Here is a 24,597-nt window from a genome sequence, read left to right on the forward strand (position 1 = left end):
AATCGTGGTCCAGCATGCAACTTACACGATGTGGAAACTTGAAGCTTCCAGTGCACGAACGCTGAGACTTTTCAGAGAAGTAGAAGACAAAGTGTGTCCAGCAGTTAAACTTTTGAAATCAGAATCAAAAAAAGTTTATCGATCCCTGCGGGGAAATCGCTTGAAATTGAAATAAAAAGTACTTGAGCCATATGTCGTTAAAACAAGAAACAAGATCTGCTCACTAGAGACGATATTGTAGCCTAAATTGGCTGGAAAATGTGAAAATGACTCATTTATATGGTTTGATTAAGCTTTATTTCTTGTTATTTGGCAGGATAATTTCATATATTAGGTTATAGCTCTGAGACGCTATGAGAGTTTGTTGTTATAACAACTTACCAAATTATCATGCTACAACGAGAAAGGTTTGTTTTAATGAGTTCATTTTGTGAAGTAACGAGAAAGTTTTGCGATCTAACAAGATAAAGTGATAAGTTGTTATCAAAAGAAACGTTTCTTGTAAAAACAGAATCTATCTAGTCATAATAAAAAAGTATGTCAGAATAACACAAAAAATGTTAAAACAAGAAAAGTTTCTCTTTATAACAAAAAACTGAAACGCTAATGTGTCACGTTGCCTTGTTGTAGCTTAGAATAAGTTTTCCAAATCTGGATATTTGGTAAGAAAAAGTCTTTTAATACAAAGAAGTGAAGAGAAACTCGCTGACCTCTGTTTGTGCTTTTCATTCAGTTGCCAGTTTTACTGTAAAGAATAAGAGACGAGCCACAGGAAGAGAGATACAACACAGGAAGTTCGGCGTTCGCGTCAGGTCGGACGTCATTCGTAAATATTTGTTAATACGTTTACTTCGCCGTCTTGTCGGCGGGGGGAAGTTTTAAAACACAGAAAATGTATACTCTTGCTTTCGGTTTGTTAAAATAGACTCAATACTGGGTGATATGGGAAAGGAGGTGAAGAGGGAGACATCTGTAGATCAAGGTCACTAACTGATCTCAGACAGATTAAAAACCTCCCGTCCTCTTCTCGCTTCCCGCTCATCTTTTCTTTAGAAAGAAAGAATGCAAAACAAATGCTCCTGCGTACAACAGACACATGTAATGCATTTCAATCTTATATTCCTCAATCTTTTTTTTATTTATTTGCTCTTTTGATCTGTTGTTTTTCTTAACTCCTCTTCGGTTGAGCTTTCTCTTCCTTCTCTATCCATCTCATTTCACTTTGTCCCGAAGCAGTGCGGGTTTCCTTTGGGCTGTAAATTCCCCGAGAAAAAAATGGAAGTATAGTGAAGAAAAAATAAAAAGGAAAGAAAAGGGTGATGTGCTTTCAGAAAAAGGAGGTCAGGAAAACAGAGGAGGAAAGAAAGAAAGGGAGGGAGGAAGGGAGGAAGGCATGTCTTGTGACTGTTCTGTGTAGGTGGATTTGTCAGGTAGCCCGTTGGATTGCTGCCACGCAAACAACACCACAAGTTTAACCTATTTAAAACCTATACGCAGTACTTCAACACAGGATGGTCCATCAACAATGAGTAGTTTTTCTTAATGGTTTGGATCTCCTTACTAATACCACATTAATCAACAGAGTCTGGCTTCCTACGTTGAAGTTCCGGATGTCTGATTTTCCCATCAGTGCATGAACACAACATAATAGTGGGCTGAAATACAAAAAAAACACTAAAACACATGACGAAATGGCAGAAATTGCACTTCCGTGACATTATCAAGAGCTTAACACAAGGCCAACAACTTCTTTCCACTGGCGCATGCATCGATAGGCGTGGACACGGAAAGAGTTTGATACATCTCTGATGTTTCCACTGGTCTCAGGTAAAGAATAAACTCTAATTGAGAAAAAGGGTAAAAGACGACGTCAGAGTCAGACAAGAAGGACAAGATGAAACAGATACAGACAGAAGATATAAACGCCTTTATGGTTGCAGCGGTTGCTTCATCTGAGCATATTTGGCAAAGTGTTACACTACATCTTCACATTAAGAGCTTCCAGTTGATAAAAGCGTTTAATCATTTCGTTCTGCTTTAGATCTGGTGTCGACCTGCTGATCTTTCTGACAGCGTGAGGTAGCAGATAAATGGTGGAGTCTATCTGACTGACTCTTCTTTTCCTCTGACAGAAAGTGCTGCACTGAAAAGTTAAGACTGCAACAAGCAATTATTGTCATTATCAATCAATCTGCTGACTATTTTCTCAATTATTGTCTATATAATGTCAGAAAATTGTGAAAAATGCCTGTTATTATCCAAAGAAATTAATCATGTACGACAAAGAAAGCTTTAAATCCTCATCCTCACATTTGAGAAGCTACAACCAGCAGAAATTTGGTATTTTTGCTTTAAAAAATGACTAAAATGATTATTATATTGTTAAAATAGCTGCAGATACATCATCTGTCATTATAGCTCTACTGAAAAGGAATCAGAAACGCTTCATATTTGACAACATCCTTCCTCTTTAAAAGAAAATTTCTCCTTAACATGACTAATGACTTTTTTTATCTACTCACCAAATACAACTAAGTGTTTAAACAGACTCGAATCTCTTGTTAATTAATGCCTGATATCTGAAATGTACATTAGTCAAGTACATTTTTTAAGCAAAAATGCCAAAGTTTTGCTGGTTTCACCAACTTATATTTGATCCATTTCTCTGTTTTGTATCATTATGAATTAAATACCTTTGTGGTTTCAACTGTTGGTCCAACAAAATTAACAATTTGCAGATTTATAATGAAAAAGAAGTAAGCTGCAGCCCTCCTGAAGTCTATTTCTGACCCAACATTCTGCCAAACTCGCTCTGATATTTCGCCTCCTTCCAAGCGTTTGACAACCGTAATCCCTCATTTCGAGTGCAGCCTAAGACCCTTGTTGCATCTCTCATTCCCACGTTTCCTATCACCTCTTCACTATCACTAAATTCATAAAAATCCAGCCTAAAAATACCTTAAAAACAAAGAAATGATGGACAGTAAAGAAGAAAAAATGTAATCTGAAGGGTCTTTGTGTTACATATCAGACAAAATTCAGAGATTCCAGTCGAGTCTCACTAACCTTAATCTTTAACCTAAATCAGCACAAATCCACATTTAATCTGGATAGTCTCACCGGTCTTCAAAGGAAGGTCGGTCAAACCTTTAAGCGACCGCAGTTTAACCCTTCAGATCAGGGATTCCTGACTTTTTTAACCCAAAAGAGATTTAAAGAAACTTAAATCTCTCACATGAAGTGCACCTGGTTAAAGCTCACTGTGGTTGTCATGTGGCGGTGACACAAATAACATGACTATGAGCTGTTGAGCAAAGTAAAAATAGTTTGTAGACTGCATGGTGGTCCAGTTAATGATCAGAGTTAAAATATAATAAGACAGACAGAGGGAGCAGACAGACGTAAAAAGAGATTTCTGACCTTTAAAGCCTCAAACCAAACAGCGAGGGATGGAGTAAATAAAGAAGTCTCTAACAAACACACTATGTTTGCCCTGCTGTTAACACTGAATGGAGGAGGGCAAGGAGGGTGAGGAGGGTGAGGAGGGGGCGAGGAAGGAGTGAGGAGGGGGCGAGGAAGGAGTGAGGAGGGGGTTTGAGTTTAAGTGACAGAAGAAGATACTCTGTGCAAAGAGAAGAGTGGAAGAAAGACATGAAATGAGACTCTAACACTAACAGGAAAATGTTGGGAGGAAGAGGAAGGAGTTATATAGGAGAGAAAAAGGTGTACTGATAATACTACTACTAATACTACTGCTACTATAGGCTAGTACTACCACTACTGTAGCCATTGGCCACTACAAATCCTTCCACTACTACAGAAATTGCTGCTCTGACAACTTCTACCACTACTACTACTACTATTGCTATTGTACAGCCAATTACTTACAATTAAAACTGCCATGCTAATGCTACCACAGATGGTACTGAAACTGTACTGCTAGTACTACTGTTGCTGCTTCTGCTGCTACTAAATACTTCTCTGCTATTGAAAGTACTACTATTGCTACTAATGCTACTACAACTAGTACTAGAACTACTACTACTGTAGCCATTATTAACCCTCCTTCTAGTACTACTGCAACTCTTGCTTACTACTACCACTACTACACTGCTACTTAACCTCCTTCTACCAGGCTACTTCTACTAGTACTTGCAACTAAAACTACTGCTAATGCTACTACAAATGGTACCAGAACCATACTGCTAGTACTGCTACAACAACTACTATAACTGCTACTACTAATACTGCTACTAAAACTACTACTACTGCACTACTGTAATCTCTGCTAGTTCTTCTACTTCTACTACTACTGCTGCTGTTACTCATTCTACTACTTCTGCTACCACTAAAATTACTACTACTTCTACATCTACAGGTACTACTGCCTCTGAAACTACTACTACTTCTTCTACTACAACTACTGCAACACCTACTTATGTTTGCAGCTTATAGAACACCTGTTGCACTCTACTACTACCACACCAACTGATGAGATTGCTACTTGTATTTATACTACTACTACTGCCACTATTACTACTACTGCACCTACTACGTGGGCACCTGTAGGTCAGATAGAGGGTGTAAATGACCTTGAGCAAGACACCGAAACCAAAACTGCCTCCAGTTGATGAGTATTCATGGAGAAAAATGGACAAAAGCGTCTCTCAAATGAGTAACTAGACCAGTGCTACTACCTCCCTCACACTACTACTTCTTCTTCTTCTCCTTTTAATGCTATTACTCATTCTCTTATTGTTACATCTTATACTGCTGCTACTCCCACTTCTACTGCAGTACTGCTTTCTTCCAGCTGTAAATAAAGAGAATGAGTGAGAAAGTAAATGAAGAGAAGGAGGGAGGGGTGTATGTACTGGATTTGGGGTAATTAGCTGTCTAAACATTTGGCGTTAGCTCTCATTGGCTTTTGTCCACCTGTAAATCCTGATGGCATCTCCAGCTCATTGACACCACAGTGCAACTTCTACCAGGGAAACACATTAAGAGACACACACATTATGTACACACAAAGCAATGTTTCAAGTGTGGAAGGATAATATAAAAGGAGGCGAATATGACGTACATGCTGGTGTTCATGTGTGTCTCTTGAGAGCACGTTTAAGGAGCCCTCCTCTTCAAGCAGGTGAGATAAAGATGGAATTTGTCTCCGAGAACAGACACAAAGGAGAGAAAATGAGAGATAGATGGGGGAGAAAAAAAAACAGAAGGGGGGGAGAGAGATACAGAAGGTATGAGCACCAGAAAAAGAGGAGGATAGAGGTATGCTAAGAAAAATGTCAGTATATAAGTTTGAGAAGGAGCGAAAAAAGAGGGTTTTTTGTGATTACTACAGCCAAAAATGAATGAATTTGTAGCAGCTTTTTCCAACAAATTGTGTTAAATGCTGTGTCATATTTTACATTATTTAAAGAAACACTGCTGTAATAAAAACTACTGTAAGTTAGCTGTGAAAATGGTGTTTAAAGATCATACTGAAAATCATGATACATGTAAATTACTCTAATGGAGTTGGTCTTTTGTGCCCTGAACTGTGTCTGTAAGGTAACTGCTTCCTACCATACAGTGTAGTACTGCTAGTGAGATCAATAAATCAAATGTCTGGTTTTAAGTATTTGATTGAATTATTATACTGAAGTATTTGACAGGAGTGATATGTAGCATACCTGAGAAGACAAGCTCTGGGGCAGCAAACCTATACACTTACTTATTTTTGACTTTGACCTATAAAACTTGTTATGAGATTAATTATTTCTCTGAGAAAAACTGCGGTGACTCCTCAGTTTTCCCAGCTTTAACATTTTTTTTGCAGTAAACTTGAAGGATTTGGAAGACTTTATTTTAAACGTTATCATAAATATTGAGAGGATTGGTTGGATTAGCGTTACGTCTTGCACTTGCACAGGATTGGGATTTCATGGACAGACTGTTTCTTTACTCAGGGAGAGAAAGCAGTAAAAGGAGAGGGATTAAGAGGAAAGCAGACAAGACAAGAAAACCACGAAAACAAAACAACACAAAGACAAAGAGAAATGGTGAAATATTTAACTGAAACGTGACCTCCTTTCACTCTTTCACTGGAACAAGCAGCTCTACCGTTTTAACTCACGTCACCGATTTATCTCAACAACCTGAGGATGTTATGGCTACCTGAATCTTTTCATCACACACAGCAGACACTCCAAACTCCACCTGGGATGTGGGTCACGTGAAAGGTTGGGGAACCCATGAGAGAGTGTGTGTGTTTGTGTGTGTGCGTGTGTGTGTATCTATGTGCGCAGGAAACCATGCCTCAAATTAAGTGTGTTTGTGGTTTGAGCCGCATGACGGGTTCAAAGAAAAACCTCCAGGTATACATTACCGCTGAACTCCCTCACCTGGCTGAATGGAGATTCATATCTGTGCAAGGATTAACACTGCACACACACACACACACACACACACACACACACACACACACACACACACACAAAGACACACACACACACGGCCAAATAGCTATGAAACGGTGATGTATGAGATGTCTCATTTATAACAAGTTAATGATTAAACACTGAGTGGGAATATGATGTCATCTGCTCGTGTTTGTGTGCGTGATTCAGCACTCTTTGCATTGTCAGCTTTATCCTGTAAAAAACATGTATCTCCAAAATGTCAAATTAATATGAACCATAATGATGAATTTTGTTAAAATGTATTTTTGAGGCAATCCAGTGAGACTTAAAGGGTTTTAGTAGCCAAAGAATAAGGAGAATTTTACACATTTTTTAACATATAGCCAATAATAATATATTTTCTAATATTTATAAGATATAAAATGTTTTAATATCAGTAAAATATGTTATATTTAATGTTTGGAGATGCATGTTTTTCAGTGGAAAGCAGCGACAAAGGCAGCAGGTTGAATTCAACACAGGACAGGTTTTGGATTGTGCACACAGTCTCCACTAGGGGGCCTCGGTGAGAGCACTGGGACAGATCAGACATAACCAGGAGTACTGGGAATGAGGGAATTTTAAGTGTGTGCGTGTGTGCGTGTTTGACAGAGAGAGAGAGAGAGAGAGAGAGAGAGAGAGGAATGAGTTTTCTTTTGCAGCAGTTCCCTCCATCAGCATCATTTTCATCACTCACGTCTTCCTTTTTTTGACAAAGTTACCTAAACTCAGGGTTTACTTACTAGCTTTTTTCAATCACATCTCACAGCCTGAGCAAACTCCACTCAGTTATGAAGACTGTAAAGTGCAACTGAAAGCTAGTAAGTGGACCTTGAGTCAAACTGCAGTTTCCAAAGTCCAAAGTGAAGTCACACGCTATATTTTTTTTGGTCTTTTATCAACTCAAGTGTGATATTTTTTGCTCTTTCACTCTATCAATCATTAATCTCCCTCTTTCTCCAACCCCTTTCCCTCTCACCCTCCTCCTCCTCCTTCTCCTCCTCCTCCTCTTCTTCGTCATCTACCCAAAAAAAAAGAAAAAAAGAGGGGAGGGCGGGGCCAGCCACATTCCAGGGGAACCCCTCCACCCTCACCTGTAGCTTTAAATCTCCACGACAACAATAACAGTCAGTCTGTCCGCTCGACAAGTCACACCTGCAACTTTCCATGAACACGGTGTACCAAACACTTTATCGCTTTTAGCTTTTTACCTTGTTTAGAAATTTTTATGGAGGCTTGATGGGGAGAATTTAATCTTATTCCACATCTACAGACATCAGAGACTTGAGTGTTAAGAGGGCTTCACTTCAAAGCTCATATCCGCTGTTTGGAATAACTGCATGGATGGAAGTAAAATAGGCCACTAAGAGAGCATCTACAGTCCTTTAAGAATAACAACATTTTAGATGCGTCATTGCTTTTGTGTGTGTGTGTTTTGACATTACTCTCTACAACAAAATCTGTCTATCTGAAAACGCCAAATTATGAATTGACCTTAACAAACTTTGAGTGAACATACTTCTCTCTCACATACTGACATAAAATTCACCCTGAAGCTTATTAAAAGTGATCCTATAACATGTTAATAGCCTTAGAAATTGCACTCATGCTCCTTAAGGTGATGCAGCGTTGCTATGGAAACCATAAACACAAAAAGAAAGTGTTCAGATATACTCTAGAAATGTTTCCAGCTTGATTTGAAACATAAAAAGTCAGACTCATAGCATGCTGTTTTTATAAAAACTGATGAACAGCAAGGGTGCAGACCTGATTGGACACGCCTGGCGTGTGGGGGCGGGATCAAGTCTCCCACCATGAATTATTAATGAGGTCTGAATATTCATCATATAGAACCTATTGGAATATTACATGAGAAGTCAGGCTGAGATGCCTCCACGGATTTTTTGGGTGACTTTTGAATCTGCAGTTTGATGATACAGCTTCATCATACAACACTCAAAGATGTAAAAGTTTGAAAGCTTGCAGCTGGACTGAAGAGCCAAACAAATGCATGAGAGTGAAGAAGGGTAAAGAATGCGCAAACACAAACACACACACACACACACACCCCTCCTTTGCTCCCAAATATACTTCAAGTGCAAGGCGAATTTCACTTTAACGCCACAGAAAGTTATAAAAGAGACACCAAAGTGATGCTGGCTGCACAGAAAAGGGTGTTAGAAACAATATAAAGCAATAAAACAACTGATTTTTATTGCTCTAATTAGAAAAATACGTCATTATGAGTCAGTAACAAGGTGCTGTCAACATGCATCACACCTGCAGGAGAAGTACACCTGGATAAAAGCTGCAACAACAACACCAAAAAAAAATCACATTTCCTCTCTTCAGGGATGGAAAGTCTTTCATTAGGATGTTAGCAAACTAAATGAAGCACATGTGTTGGATAGTGCAGGTGGCAGGCAGACTGTGTTAAGAGCTGACAGAGCAGGCATGATGCAGTTAACTTTAATATTTTAATTAGAAGAGAGCGGGCTTGTGACGGAGGGACACGGCGCACTGCATCGCCGCGCTCCTCCAGACAACACAGATAGATTTCGTCTGAATCTTTAAAATGATAACAAGGAATAAAAATAGATGCAGGCTAGAGAGAGGGGGGGGGGGAAAGAAAGGAAAAAAAAGAAGTGTGCCGTGGATGGCATGTTGCTACAGGTTGAAATGGGTTACAGGGAACAGGGAAGAAGAAGAAGAAGAAGAAGAAGAAGCGTGATGCGCAAAGGTGGGGGTTGAAAAAGACCAGAAACTCGGTCCGATCTTCCATGAAAACTACACAGCCTCAACTCATGAAGGTGTTCCCCCTCTCCCGTCGTTAAAATGTGCTGTAAAAGCTCAAAGCACAAAGGTGTATGTTTGTCTTAATTACATGCAGTGGGGTTATTATTTTCACTGCAACAAAACGGAAACGGCAACGGGATTATTATTAGAGCAGAAGGATAAGCACTTGTTATAAAGCAGCCTCTCTATTTATAAACTTTAGTTGAGCTTGCTCAGGGAGAGCCGGTGGTGTCCGACGCCGGGTTGAGTGGTGGGGAGGAGGGGGGTAAGAGAGAGAGAGAGAGAGCGGCAGGTCTCTCTCGGGCTCTTTCGTGTTGGGTATCTTTACGGTTGGAAGGGGGGTGAAAGCTGTTAGTAAGTTTCTAAATCTCTGCAAGCAAGCAAGCAAGCAAGCAAGCAAAAAAAAAAAAAAAAAAAAAAAAAAAAAAAAAAAAAGGAAAAAGAGTGTAAAACGCACTTACCGCTGAGTCGGATTGCTGCACCGCGACGCACAGGGCGAAGAAGAGCAGTGCTACGGCGAGCTGTCGCAGGCTGTTCAAGTCTTTACTCATCTTGCGGGAATAAAACAAGGATCCGCCTGCGTTAACACTCACAAACTCTACTTCTCTCTACTCGCAAGACATAGCCCTGCTTCCCCCTCCTGCACACCTGCCCTCAGTGAAATAGAATTAATAAGAAAAACACTTCTTCTTCTTGGCGTGTTGGCTGTTGTTGCGCTTGCAGAGGATCCCAGTGGTCCTGGCTGTGGCACCGTGCGCCTCTGCAATCCCCCTCTCTAACTTTTTCTCTCTTGGACTTGCAAACCTGCCCAGCCGGAACTACTTCCCACAGCCATGGCGCACTGATATCAGCACCCTGCACCTACACCAAGAAGAAGAATTAATCTAAAATAAAACTGCAGGATGATTTTACACCCTAAACTTTTATCCATAACACACTATCAACGTGGCATTTTAGTCCAGTTGACGACTATTTTCTGTTGTTTTAGATTATTTTTACAATAGGAAATAACTCAATAATGTTAAGACCTCTCACTGGCGGATGGATATGCATGCCTAACCAATCCTAACCAATGCCTGAGGCTGCACAAAATAGGTTTGACATTAAACCTTTATTTGGCAATTTCTATAGCCTATGCCCGGACAAGTTGCATTCCTGTCAGATTATTAAAGGTCAAATTCTTGCTTTTGACTCTTGACAGAGGGATGCTGCTGGCAGAATGGAATAATAAAGTGACTTTTTATGTTAAAGCACATCATCCTATGTTTTTGATTTATTGATGCATTCTTATAGAATCCTTAAGGTTACCAGATGGATTTGAAAGGTCATGTTCACAGGTGTTGTTATGAGCTCCAGAGAATGTCACTGATTATATGAAGAGTAATTATGGATGATATTTCAGAAAAATTCCTAACTCACACGCAAATGAAGTTTTCATAAGCTGTAAATGCTATTGTGAAATATTTCATGGCAGACAAAGTTTTATAATCAAGGCAAAAGTGCTGCATTAAGTAACCCAGCCTTGCAAGTAGAGCTGCAATTAACAATTACTTTCATAAATGATTAATCTTATGGTTATTTTCTATGATTAATCGATTAGTTGTTTGGTCAATAAAGTATCAGAAAATGGAGAAAAATGTCAATCATTGTTCCCAAAAGCCCAAGATGCAACCTCAAATGTCTTGTTTTGTCCTGACTAACAGTCCACAACCCAAAGATATTCAGTTTACTGTCATAGAAGACAAAAGAAACCAGAAAATGACACATATGAGAAGCTGGAATCAGAGAATTTGGAGAGAATTTTTCTTCTTAAAAAATGACTCAAAACGATTGATTATCTGCTGTCATTGAGGACTAAAAAATCCAGAAGATATGCACATTTAAGAAGATTTTTCTCTCTTTTCTTAAAAAATGACTCAAAATGATAAATTGATTATCAAAATAATTGGTGATTAATTTTCTGATGATCATCTAATTGATTAATCAACTAATAGTTGCAGTTCTGTTTGCAGGGTTGGAGGAACTCATGTTCACCTGAAGTGGTGGAAGAAGTATTCAGATCCTTTACTTTAGTAAAAGTACCAATACAGCAATGTAAAATTACTCCCTTACAAGTAAAAGTCCTGCAAAGAGTCCTGAAAAATCTTACTTAAGTAAAAGTACATCAGTATTAGCAGCAAAATGTAGTTTAAGTATTGCAGTAAAAGTAGTGGTTTGGTTCCTCTGACTGATAAATCTGAGGAGTCGTGAGATGATTAATGGGAAAAACAAAGTTCTGATACACAAATCTGTTTTCAGTTTTTGGACTTTTTCTCTAATCTTTGATTTTTGGTGAAATATTGGATCATTTGAACATTTATTGAAATGAAAGCATGTGAGAAGTTTAGAGGGAAAAATCACTATTTGGTGGAGCTGTTAACAACTCATAGACATGTGAAATGTGACCCCGACTACACACTGCTTTTTGTAAGACGTCAAAAGCCAAAAAGGTTGGAAACCACTGGTTTCATCTTTAACAATGTGTAACTTGTTATATTATCCATTGTGTCAAATCTTCATCTGAAAAGTAACTAAAGCTGTCAAATAAATGTAGTGGAGTAGAAAGTACAATATTTCCCTCTGAAATGTAGTGGAGTGGAAGAATAAAGTAGCATCACATGGAAATACTCAAGTTAAGTATCTCAAAATAGTACTGAAGTACAGAACTTGAGTAAATGTTGTGTTTTAATGAAATTGTATACTGAGATGATGTATTGTACCATGTATGTTTTTATGACATGTCTTATGTTGAAACCAAAGGCAAATTTGCACAATGTGGACAATAAAGTTTTCATATTCATATTTGTGTTCGTATTTGTGTTCGTATTTGTGTTCGTATTCGTATTTAGTTACTTTCCACCACTGCTCACCTGTTTGCCAACTTGTGCTTCCTAAGGTTCAATAACAACATCAGTATCAGTTCTGCAATGCTAGAATATTGGAATAAGTCACTGTACAGTTTGCACAAAATATTAGGCAACCAACACAAATTTTAAAAGACGGTCTAATTACAGAAAGGTTGGAAGTGCAAACTCACCATCTTAAGTACTTTGAGTAATTTCATTGGACTCCTGCATCTTTCCCATCTTTGCATCAAGGACCACAGTGGAAGTAAGTCTTTACTGTGTCATCTGTGATATTTTTGTAGTTGTCTTCTCAAAACATCAAATAAACTAACCTACAGTAAAACACTACAACCAGTAGCCAATCTGATCAAATGCAAAGAACCACCATCTCCGTTTGTCACTCCATAACTGGCAAAGACAAGAGCAGGCAACCCTTCTATGATTTTATGTTTTTACACCATACTGTACGCTAGAATCAAAAATAGTTCAACTTTCTGATGTTTCCAGGAAGTTTTATATTGTTTTTGAGTTGCAAATATGACCCTGAATTCAATATTTGACAAGCCATCGTTGGTTTACTTGGAGGAAATGTTTCAGACATCCAAGGTTTGAACTCTTTCTACTTAACTATAGGATTAGGATTAGGGTTGAGATTGGAGGTATAGTTTGGGTAAATAGTATAGGAATTCATGCAGCAGTGAAAATAGATAATACACCAACAAATTCCTATCCAATGTGCAAAACTAAAAAGGTCCCTGGAAAGATCCCTGCGTTACTCCGCAGCTAAAGACAAGCTGCAAAGGGGAGCAAAACTGCTTTTATCTGTATCTGATATAATTCAAATAGGAAACATGACTGTAATGCACAACAGAAGATAAATTAACATGATGTGATGAGCAGTGTTGAAGTATCACTCAGGTCACCTATAATAGAACATTCAAGAGCTAAACGAGGACTGTTTGCAACCCGAGTAACTCGGCGTCTGCACCATTTTTAGACCAGAGAGCCAAACAAAGCTGTTCAAATAATCAGCAAAGGTTACTATAGTTGTTACTACTATAGTAGTTACTTTAGTTAACTGTGTTACTTTGGTTTTTATATCATTTTAAGTTAGTTTTTTCTCACTTAAAAGAGATAATACCCTCACAACAGGGTTATAGTGATCTTGTAATGTATGTTTTTTGAAGTTAGAAGTTAGAAGGAAAACTTTTAAAACGTTGATTGCAAATGTGATTCTCTACAGAAATATCATGCAACCACTGGAGATTGAATAAAAATGTCACTCTTTAGTAGGATGATATGATCATTATATTGATTATATATGTGATAATGTTGCATAAAGTATCATAAAGCCACTTTAAACTACAGTAATTCATGAAAAACTAATATTCTAGGGACATAATGTTGAAATAAGAAGATATATAGTAAAGAAAATGATACAAAAGTGTTAATAAAAGTTACTATATACTAATAATTGGGCATCTCAGACATAAGTATTTATAATATGTGTTATAGAACAATAGCTTCTTTATTGTTGATTCATATCATGGATTAAAACCAGAGGGGGGAAAACTGCTCGTCTCCTTTACACAACCAGACTGTTTTAAAAGGTTATGAGCTCTGCGCGTGGATATAAACTGCTGTTATAGCCAAAGGTATGGAGGCATGAATGACATGTGTTGGCCCCTCCTCTCCATTGCTGCTGTGGTGCGCTGCTGAGTTGAAGCGCAACAGCCCGGAGAGCGCAGCAGCGACTTCACCGCTGCAACTTTGGTGAGTTGGATATAAGCTCTGATTTTATGAAAGAAAGAAGTTTTTGTGGCTGTGTTGTGGCTTTAATACTCGGAGCCGTGTGTGTATGTGTGTGTGTAAAGAGTTGGTTTTGTGTTTGGCGGTGGGACTACTTTATCTCCCTCTTTCCTCTCTCTCTGTGTGTGTCTCCGGGTAGATGACAGGGTTTTTTGGAGCCGTCGATGAGCGCGTTTGAAGTGCCTTGCTGGTGAAGACAAGGGAGTCGAGTCTCGACCTGCGGTTCCCCCTCTGCCAGTCGGATCAAAATGAAATTCCTGTAAGCATTTATTCACTTTTAAAACTTATCTAACTTCTCCATAGTCAAGATTTCGGCTCTGCAATCTGGCGCAGCGTTTGGTCGCGCCTGTATTGGGGCAGCTCCGGCGCAGTTTACCTGCCAGATAATCACGGGAGGAAACACACACTAACGAAAATGTTTATTTCTTTGGCAGGATTTGTATGATAGCAGTCGCCTTGGCGGTTGGATCTACACACGGAGTAAGTCCCATTTGTTTACTATAACCTACTTGGGGTGAAGTGGCTTCCCTGCTTGGGTTTATTTATAGCACTTATAAAGCCTATTAACGACCACGCTGAATTATTTTTTTGTTGTGCATTGCGACTGTGTAGCCTATTTTTTTTTTTTTTTTTTTTTTTTGTGCTGGAGCAGACAGACAAATGTTGCACGTAATTGGCTCATATGGATCAGCAGCTGAGCCACTGTGACCAAGCCGGGAGCCCACTCTGCCTGAAGCCAACAGTTTAAAGCTGTTTGTTGCATTAATTTCATTTTCATGTGTTTGTAAAGTTAATTTCATACATATGCTCTTCATAGTAGAGACCTTGCACTCTGCACAGGTCTCTCTTCCATGTCTTTACTCCATGCGTCACGCTGTGGGTGTTTTCAGCCATGCCGCACATTTATGAATATTCTTTTATCCATCCTACAAATACTATAAAGGCAGTGATTTGTTTTTTTGGGGGGGACTTTTAAAGGTAAATTAAGACACGTTTAAATCAAAGTTACAGGTGCATCATATGTGCCAAACACTCTCCAAACTGTGTGGATGCCCTCCCCCTTCTCCTCCTCCTCCTCCTCCTCTTCCCCAAAAGTTTTATGGGACTGAAGTCTGCATTTTTGGGTAGCCTGAAGGACTGGGGGGGGGAAAAAGTAGTTCGTATTTGAGTGGGCCCGCTCAGAGTCATTTGCAATTCAGACTCCGCCCTGCTGATGAATATTTAGGATAAGGAGATTATTGGGTGTCTTCTCTAAGCCACACCTAACTTCCCCCTGCTGAGGTTCACATCTGCTGCAGCGGGAGAATGTCAAACAAATAGGGCTTTGCTGCTTTCATTATACAGCAAATTAGTCTTTAATTTTAGACATCTTATTGTATTGACCACATGTTATGATTGTTTTAAGATATATAGCATTTTAAAAGTGATTTAAATCTGTTTTTGTTGGTTTTCTCCAGTTTTTAAATTTCTACTAAACTGTTCTACTCCTGACTTACTGATTAACTGTCATAATATCCTTTTATATTACTTTCTATCACATCCTGCAGAGTCTTAAAACTTCCCTTAAAAATAATATCACATCAGGACCAAACTAGACACACTGTAGAAACAGCTCACTCCAGTTTATTTAAGGAGATTATGTTTAAAAACACTTCTGTTGTGCATGGAAAAGTTGAAGTTCATACTCCACACTGAACACACCGAATCATGAGAAAGCACAGCATCACTGTCTGGTGAAAATTACATTTACTACAGTAATGGAAAACGGTTGCAGCTCTGGGGTAAAGCATCAACTACATGCACAACAAAAGGAGGAGCATGTGCAAGTTAAAATTCTACATTATTGTGACATAAACTGACAGAGGTTCAATGCAGCACTGCACTCATTACCTTAGAAATTAGAATAAGAAAGAGCAGTGGTGGTGTTTGATGGTGTCATTCAGAGTGAGAGGGAGGCAACATGGGTTCTTTATTGTTAATTTGGGGGGACATTTGGTGGAGGAGAAGCAAAAATGGAGGTGATATTTCCTTAGATAACTGTGCAACAGCCTTGAAAAGCCTAGAAAAGCAGAAAAAATCACAAGAAAACAACTTGGAGATTGGAGTTTATCTGGTTTCCAGAAGGCACCATAATCTTATGGTTCACAAATTTTCTTTGGCTGAAGTAAAAGCATTAAATTTGTCTAAACACGCTTTGGAAAAGTAATTGCATAGCAGTGACTAAACCCTTTTCCATGCCAGTGATTGCATGCAAATTCAAGCACAGTTGGCTGAAAATCAACCTGGATCTTGTAGCGTTAGTTAACCGTGGCAGCGTCAGTGTCTTGCTTCACCATCTCAGCGAGGCTGTCGTCAGCTGTGACAGAGACGCCGACTGGGGAACATGAAAGCGAATCGGCGCCTGAAAGCTTCCTGCGTCTCAATAGACCTCAGCTGATCGAGCTGCATTGACTTTGAATCGACTCCTCCTCCCACTTCCCACCTCCCTTGTTTCGAGTGTGTGTGTGTGGGTGGCTGAGTGGATGCATGTGTGGGTTGAGTGAGTGACAGATGAGTTCATTGGGTGGTCTAGGCTGTCGTAACCTTGGTAACCATGTCTTTGGTCCAGCCACGAGTTGAGCCGAAATGTTGAAGTTCATCGTCTTTCGCTGCCGCCTCTCTGTGCTACTGTGCACTGATAGCAGAGGAAAAGGTCTTTATCAGGTGTTATCAGTGTCGGCAGATAAGACTAAACACACACACACACACACACACGCTTGTTTATCTGTCAATGGAAATACAGCAGCATGCCAAATGACACAAGGATGGCACTGTAACAAGCATAAGATAAGTTTGTTTAAGGTGCAGAAATCAAAATATTAGTGATGTATAACCTACTTTTATATTTAAACTTTTAAAACAGATACCACATGTCCTAATATGTGCTGTAAAAAAGTCCTTGTAGTAAATATTTTGAGTGTTACAAGAGCCAGGTTGTATAATAATGAAGGGGCTTAAATTTGGTGAAAATATAAACTATTAAGTCTTGAAATTATTAAAGTTATTAAACTGGATATCTGACAGTTCATATTGCTCCAAGTTTTCTCCAGAAGTATGCACATGTTTGTTTTTCCTTGCAACATTACAGCTTTAGCATTTAGCAGCAGCTCCCATTGGAAATATACACTCACCGTCCACTATATTAGCCACACAGGTACAATCTAATGCAATCCAATGAAGCTTATACATTTTCATTTTTGTTGACACTGTCATAAAGCTAATCATTGTACTTTATGTTTATTGTCAAGGTTGTAGTGGGTTGTACTTATATGGAAAGGTGTTTCTAATATTTTGTCCACCTCAATTACATACTGTGCATGAGGGGGACCAAAATATTAGAAACACCTTTTAATATACCTTTCACCTTTCTGACATGGTCAACAAAAAGTAAAAGTATATAAACTTCATAAAAGTAAAATGGCAGAGATGTTGTATTGGATTGTCTGGTGGCCATATTGTTGGACTTCAGCTCTTGTGCTGATTGTGTTTCCAAATTTATAATGTAGCTTTTGCAATGGAAATGGAAAGATGTTGCTGCTTTGGACAAAATTAGTTTTTTTAATGTGTTTGTGTGTTTAGCTTGATGGCTAGCTAACCTCAGTGTTTAGCTAGTTATCGTTTACAGAAGAGTTAGCTTATCTAGAAGAAGCTAGCATTGATATTTGCAAGGAGTCGCATGTTAGCATCATTTAGCTTGCTAGTTTGCGAGTTTTTTGGCTAGCTATGATGCTAAAACCAATTTCAGGCTAACTAGACTGACTCTTCTCAAACTACAAGCTACGGCGCAACAAGGAGGTAGGAGCTAACAGTAGCCTAACAGTATACTGAGCCACACTAGCATAAATTTAAAATTATGTGCATCTTTTTGGACTATTTACCCTTTTTTACATCATTAGTTACCAACCCTAAACCCACATGACAGCAGGTAACTTTTTTTAGCGTCCCTGATGGTGCCAGTTGTGGCTGATGGGATACTTGCATTGCGACTGTAAAGAGAATTATGTTTGAGCGAACATACCAGGCGAGAAAGTCTGTAGGAGCTTCTGCTGCAAAGTGTCTGCAATGGCTGACACAGCTGTTGGCACAGAGAAAACATCACACACGGGTGAGGAAGAATGGTGAGGAGGAGAGGGGAGGAGGCTTGACGGGAAGCAGAGGAGGGAGTGAGTCTGTGCTACCTGGACAGTTAGGAAATCATCCAGAAAATGTCTTCTTTTCATTTCTTTTGACGCAGTTGAAATGCAATATGGGAGGGTTGTACACATGTGGTCATAATGAAAGTTATAGGAACAAATTTGAGTATGTTGTATGGGATTATTTCACAACAGAAATGGGAGATGTTTGTAAATTAGGATTAAACTGATGCTTTTTTAGAGATCTCTTATGGTTTGTAGACAATGACATTGCAATTTTTTAGCCTTAAAGGACCATACCAGTGTCTTTTTTGAGTTTTATTCACATTTTTGCTAGCCAATATTGAATGCTTGCCATACAGTTTGGGACTTTTTAATATTTTTGTTTTACTGTTACACCCACCCATTGGTTTCCATTTAAATTTGTACAATATAATAATCAATTAGCCAATTATAATTTTGTAGAGTGTGTTTTATCTGACCAACAGACAAAAACCCAAAAATATTCAGTTTACTGTCACGTATCAAAGCATGAAATCCTCACTTCTAGAGCTGCAACGGTTAGTCAGTTAATCGACTAGTTGAGTGACAGAATCACCAACTATTTTAATAAATGATTAATCCTTTTGAGTAAAATGCTGAAATTCTCTGGTTCCAGACTCTCTATGACAGTAAACTGAATATCTTTGGGTTGTGGACTGTTGGTCGGGACAAAACAACAACGACATTTTCGGTTGCACCTTGGTCTTTGACAAACAGTGATCAACATTTTTCCACCATTTTCTGCCATTTTAAAGAGAAAATAATCATCAGATTAATCAATAATGAAAATAATCACAAGTTGCAACCCTCCTGTCCAAGGAGCTGGAGCCCATGTTTGCAGTATATGGGTGAAAGCTTGCAAAACAACTGGTGTGGTCCTTGTAAAACAGAAGACTGCTTGTAGTTTTTTTAAATATTTAGTTTCCTAAAATGCTCATTTTGCACAGTTTGTAATACTTAGAGATAAATTGGTGCAATAAAACTTTTAAGAGACAAACCAACTGCATAAAATCTATAGAAATGGCATGAACTAGTAGAACTTTACTCCTCTCCTCCTCTCCCTCCCTCCCTCCCTCCCTCCCCTCTGTCGAATTCTTTCAGAGCTTGGCAGGACTTGTCAGGCTGTCTCCCGCTCCCTGCAGGTGCTATAGGCTGGTACATTCCAGAAACGCTAAGTGAGGCGACTGATCACTGCTTGATTTGTGATTGCAAGACCCTCCCCAACACAACTGAACACCCCCCCACCTCCTCCTCCTCCTCCTCCCCCCACCACCTCCTCCTTTCCCTTCTGCCCTCCTCCTCCCTCCCTCCCTCCCTCCCTCCCTCCCTCCCTCCCTCCCTCGCCTGATCATTACCCGCTGTAACCCCGCTCCCTTCCTATCACTGCCCTCACTGCTTCCACAAGTCAGGCAACTCATTACCAGTTGATTTGTGAGCGGTGGTCCCTTCCTCACTGCTCATCCTTTCTTACTTTCTCTCTTAGTCTGCAACTATTTTGATAATTAATTAGTTATTTTGGCGTTTTAGTTTTAAAAAACAGGCAGTAAAAGAAGAATTTTCAATAAGCAGAGCCACAAAAATGATTTTTAGGGCACTTAACACGATTGTAAAACCCAGTGACAAAGGCAAGAAGTAAAGGGATGACATATTAACAATCCAACGTGTTGACATGTTGTCAGAATCTGCTTTCAGTGATATGATTGATTAGCTATATAAAACAATATCTTTTACAAATCATACAGAAGTAAAAGTGAGAAAAAGGAGGCGAGAAGAACCAAAACCACATAATTGTAGCGGAGAGAAAGCCGTCACACCTAATTTAACATGATTTATGACTTTACGCTCGGGTTAAAAGTATTTAAGAGGTTGCATAGATGTGTTTGTTTTATGTATCAGCATGTCCCTGGATGTTTAGAACATACAATAGGTGTGACTGTGTAGTTTACATCCCCCCCCCACCTCCAAGACTTTTTCCTGAAAACATGAGTGAACGCCAATGATGATTTGGGTCAGGATGAGATTAGTTGAGTTTATGAAAACGTTGTTTTGAGATGCGGTAGATAAAGAGCTGACGGGTAAATCCAGAGAGGGAGAAAGATGGACTGGGTCACTTTGTAAACTCTGTTTATCTTTATTGGGCTGAAACTAAACACTCTACAACACACAGCAGATGTCAGAAATAGTACTTTTGTGGCTTTTTTTTAACCTAAATATCTCATTTGGGCTGTTTTTGACTCATAAAAACAATTTTTTGGTCCCTAAAACATCTGGATATAGCGACATAAACTCCCCTTTACAATTTCCCAATCCAAAGTGACAAGTTTCCAATTGCTTGTTTGGTTTGACCAACAGTCCAAAACCCGAAGAAATTCAATTTACACTGATATAAAACAGAGAAAAGCTGCAAATTGTCACGTTTTAGAAGCTGTAGCTAGAAAATGTTTGGCTTTTTTTGCATGATAACCAACTTAAAAACGTAATCGATCATCAAAATGAATGGACTAATCAGTTCAACCACCAATTATGACAACCACTAACTGATCTAGATAACAATTCAGATATACAGTATTCACCCCTGTTGCTCCAACCTGAAGAGAAAGGAAGTACTGATAACTTGGTTCAATGGCGGCCTGAGTGTCATGGTATGAAACAAATTGGGAGGTTTACTGCAGCATATCAGTTTATTATCATCCATCCATCTCTTCTTCTTTACCTGCTTCTTGGGTGCAGATGTTTGAGTCGGGCAACCCTTGAACCAAGAGTCACGTACAAGGCAACACTGAATGACAGCGACCTTTATTATATTTATTTAGGACCTACAGAAGCCTGCATGGGCCAGTTGTTGATCTCTGAGGAATGCGGCGAAATCTTTGCGTCGCTCAAGTACGAACAGAAATTTGTGAAAACATCCTAAAGCAACACAGAACGAGGCGACGTGCGTCGGCGTGACTGTTGACAGACGCTACCCTCCTTTTTTTTTTTTTCTTCTCTTTTGGTTTTTTATCTGCGTGTTTGTCTTTGACTTTGTAGCAGTGTTTGCATGTCCATCTCTTTTTTTTCCAGCCGTTCCTCCAAACATCTGCATCACTGTCTTTTTCCTAGTGGTGTTTACAGGTGCGGTTAAAAGGCATGTAAAATCTGTTATCTTAGGTGTGAATGTGCAGCGGCTTGATAAGGTTGACTGGGAGTTCTGTGATTCGTCATAGTGATTGATTTATTATCTGCTCTTCTTTTATTTGTGTTGCTTTCTGACTTTTATTTGTTTGTTTTAGGAGTTACGGTGGCGTGTGATTGGGATTTGTGTGAGTCTTGGCAGCTGTTACGCTCTTCACACAATTCAGAACTTAAATATTTTTGCCAAACTGTAAAATTTATAGGTTTTTTGTTGTGATTGAAGAGCGAGTTTACAGGTTGTGGCAACAAATGGCAGGACAGGGCAAGGAAATGAATGCACTCTTACAGTCTGCCGAGCCTTGGCACAGCCACTTTCACATATCAGACCCCCCCCCCTCCTTCCTCTTTTTTTTTTTTACCAAGCACACGCTGTCAGTTTGTTCCCCGATTGGTCACGGTGAACTCCAGAGGCCAGAGGTCGTCCGAGCACAAAGGCAGCGGGGGCTCGCGGTTGTGGCGACGGCTTAACATTCCATCGCCCGCTCTCCAGATTTGTTTATCGCACTTTTGTCTTTTGCTTTTCTGCTTTTCATAGAAGGGGAAGACGAGCAGAAACGCAGAGAGGACAGAGAAGGAGCAGGAGGAAGTAAAAAAAAAAAAAAGAGGAGAGAGGAGGGAAAGCAGTGTGTGTGGGGGGGGGGGGGTTATTCTATCTATTTGCAGGCCCTCGGGGTGTGTTTGTGAAGGTCTTTAGGTTTGTCAGAGAGGAGCTGAGGTGGGGCAGTGTTTCGCTGGCTGGATGCTCGGTGGGAGTGCTGTCCTAGCTTGTTCGACGTGCCCGGTCCTTTCTCCTTAATGCCATCGCTTCCCTCGGGGCTGTTTGCACTTAGCACACCTCAAAAAGGATTAGACCTCCAATCTACTTCTCCCCATTTGTTGGGTTTTTGTCCTCTGTATGTCTGTCGTGTCTTTCATCCTTCCTTTTCTTGCTTCATTTTGTTTATCTTGCCCCCCTTTTCGAACTCCTCACCCACCTCCCTCCCATTTTCTTTATAGAGTTTTATACCTCGAAAAAAAACGTGATATAGTCTCTGCGCACCTTCATATGTAACAGGTGCGTCAAACTTTACAGACCGAAACGTTTGAAACCAAGACTTACAAGCTATGAAGGCAAAAGATTGACATTTAAATAGCTTGGCTACTAACATTACAACCAATTAAACAAAACGTTGGACGTCGGTATCTCTGCCTTTATTAATCTCATTAAACTGATTTTACAGAGCCAAAGCTGCAGCCAAGGTTTCTTTTTTTTTTTTCTTTGATCCAGATCTTGTCAGAATTTTGCAACCAGGTTCTACAGAAACCCCTTTTTTCTCCAGATGTCGATTTTAAATCAGAAACCAAGGCAACTCAACCCCCCCACCCCCCCCTTCCCCATCCTCCCCGAGGACTTTAAATTTGTTTTGAAGTCAGGAAGCCTGACAGGTTCAATTCCAGCTTCGCTTTGATGCTCTACTTTTTTCCACTGCAACATCATTACTTTGGCATTAGACACCCAACATCAGCCCTTTAAGTCAAACATTTTTCCTCCTCACTGCAATTATCATATGCATGCCTGTGCAGAGGGAACACATCTTCTTTTGTCTCAGTTTACTGTGGTGGTCTGAAAAACGGCCCCTGCAGGGTGGATGTGGGTGCATGTGAGTGGCTTTTCTAATTACCGTTAATATTCTTCAATGGAAACACCTATTAATTACATATTTGAGGCAAAGTTAGTGTCGTTATTGTGGGTAGTGAAGGTGCAGAAGCAGCCTGACATATCTAGCTAGCAGACCAAAGCCAAACAAATGTGTGCACAGCTCTAATATCCTGTTTAACTTTACCTTTAGCATGGCAGCGTTAGCTTTAACTTGGTTTATTTGAAGGGGAAAAGCTCTCTTGCTCTGTTCCTGCAGACACGAAGCAATTGAAACTGTCATGTCTAAAAAATGTGATTTGTTCCAAGGTGATAAAGATGCTAACATCACAGGAAATAGGGTTATTGTTAGCTAGCTAGGAAGCATTTTGAGTTGGACAATTGAATCACTTTTTTTTACTGGAGTGCAGTGCAGTTGTGACTGAAACACACATAAAAAACATACTGATACACAAAATAATGTCAGATATAGCACAAAATCACAATTTTTCCACAAACACAGCTTCTTAAAGCCCAAAGTGACATCTTCAAATTGCTTTTTTTGTCCAACAACACACAAAAAACCTCAACAATATTCAGTTTACTATCACAAATCCTCACAATTAAAATGCTGGAAACAGGGAATATTTGGCCTTTTTTGCAGCAATTGATCGGTCAATTATCAAAATATTTGCAGATAATCTTTATTTTGACTCATCAACTGATTGTTTCAGCCCTAAAAATTATAGAATATTGTCTTGTGATGTTTTATCCTTGGAAATTAAAGTAATTTGGCCATGCTTGTGGAAAAAGTGCAGTCAACTTTTGGTATGAATCCAAGTGAACTACATGTATTTTTTCAGGTGTTTTAAAAGTTTTTAATTTTCCCCCAAAAGCTCCTAGCACTGCCCCCTGCCCAGTCATTGTATCCATGGTAACCGTATCTTTGTTGAGGTGAACCCCTGGCCGCAACCCACTAATGCCCCACTGTGATAGGAACACTATCATTGGCACATCAGATGTGTCAGTTACTGTGTGCTATTACCGCCTCACTGTGTCTCTGCCTGTCCCTGTAATTAGGGATACCTCCGCTGTTTTTTTCCACCTCTTTGTCTCACACTCATCCTTCACTCCCTCTTCTGTGCCAGCCAGGTAATCCAGGCAGGCAGGTAACTACCTCATCCCCCTCTCCTTCCCCCCCCCACCCCCCCCCCACCCTCCTCCGCTCTTTGAGCTTCTTATGAATGACATAACTTTGGTACATCGGGTACCTTCTTTATTGGATTCTTTCCCTGTGATGCCAGCTTGTCTGTGTTTGTCTGGCCTCCCTTTTGTCATAACTTCACTGAACCGGCTGCCAAAGTTAATGATGACACTGCTCTGAGGGAAACACAGCCGCTGGCTATGGAAGTGCCACAGTATATTGCTGTATGAGCAGACACATCTACGAATGCAATAACTTTAGTTTTAACGCCTTAAAACGTATTTTGTTCTTGCAGAACACTGTTGTGTAAACACCAGATTTTATGTTGCTTTATGCTTTTTTTTTTACTCTGTTTGCATTCTATGATTATTTGACTGTTTAACCTTATTCTAAGAAATGTTTTTCTTGATTTCTCTCTCTGAATTTTTGATGTTTTTGACTATTTTTA

The 24,597-nt window shown here is 39.5% G+C and overlaps 2 protein-coding genes across 5 annotated transcripts in view; one reads left to right on the plus strand and one right to left on the minus strand.

The window, feature by feature from the left end:
- col4a5 (collagen, type IV, alpha 5 (Alport syndrome)) overlaps positions 1-10,046 on the minus strand; it is a 56,247-nt gene extending 46,201 nt beyond the window's left edge. The window contains exon 1 of the mRNA XM_067579123.1: positions 9,710-10,046. Within this exon, the coding sequence (XP_067435224.1) occupies positions 9,710-9,799 (90 nt within the window). The 5' untranslated portion in view covers positions 9,800-10,046. The remainder of the gene's footprint in view (positions 1-9,709) is intronic.
- A 3,757-nt stretch (positions 10,047-13,803) lies between these two features.
- The window catches only part of col4a6 (collagen, type IV, alpha 6), a 133,564-nt gene continuing 122,770 nt past the window's right edge, over positions 13,804-24,597 (plus strand). For all 4 annotated transcript variants that reach the window (XM_067580945.1, XM_067580944.1, XM_067580947.1 and 1 more), the window contains exons 1-3: positions 13,804-13,906; positions 14,082-14,201; positions 14,377-14,422. In XM_067580945.1, the coding sequence (XP_067437046.1) occupies positions 14,191-14,201; positions 14,377-14,422 (57 nt within the window). In that variant the 5' untranslated portion in view covers positions 13,804-13,906; positions 14,082-14,190. The remainder of the gene's footprint in view (positions 13,907-14,081; positions 14,202-14,376; positions 14,423-24,597) is intronic.

Source organism: Thunnus thynnus, chromosome 22 (assembly GCF_963924715.1).
Source record: "Thunnus thynnus chromosome 22, fThuThy2.1, whole genome shotgun sequence".
NCBI lineage: Eukaryota > Metazoa > Chordata > Actinopteri > Scombriformes > Scombridae > Thunnus > Thunnus thynnus.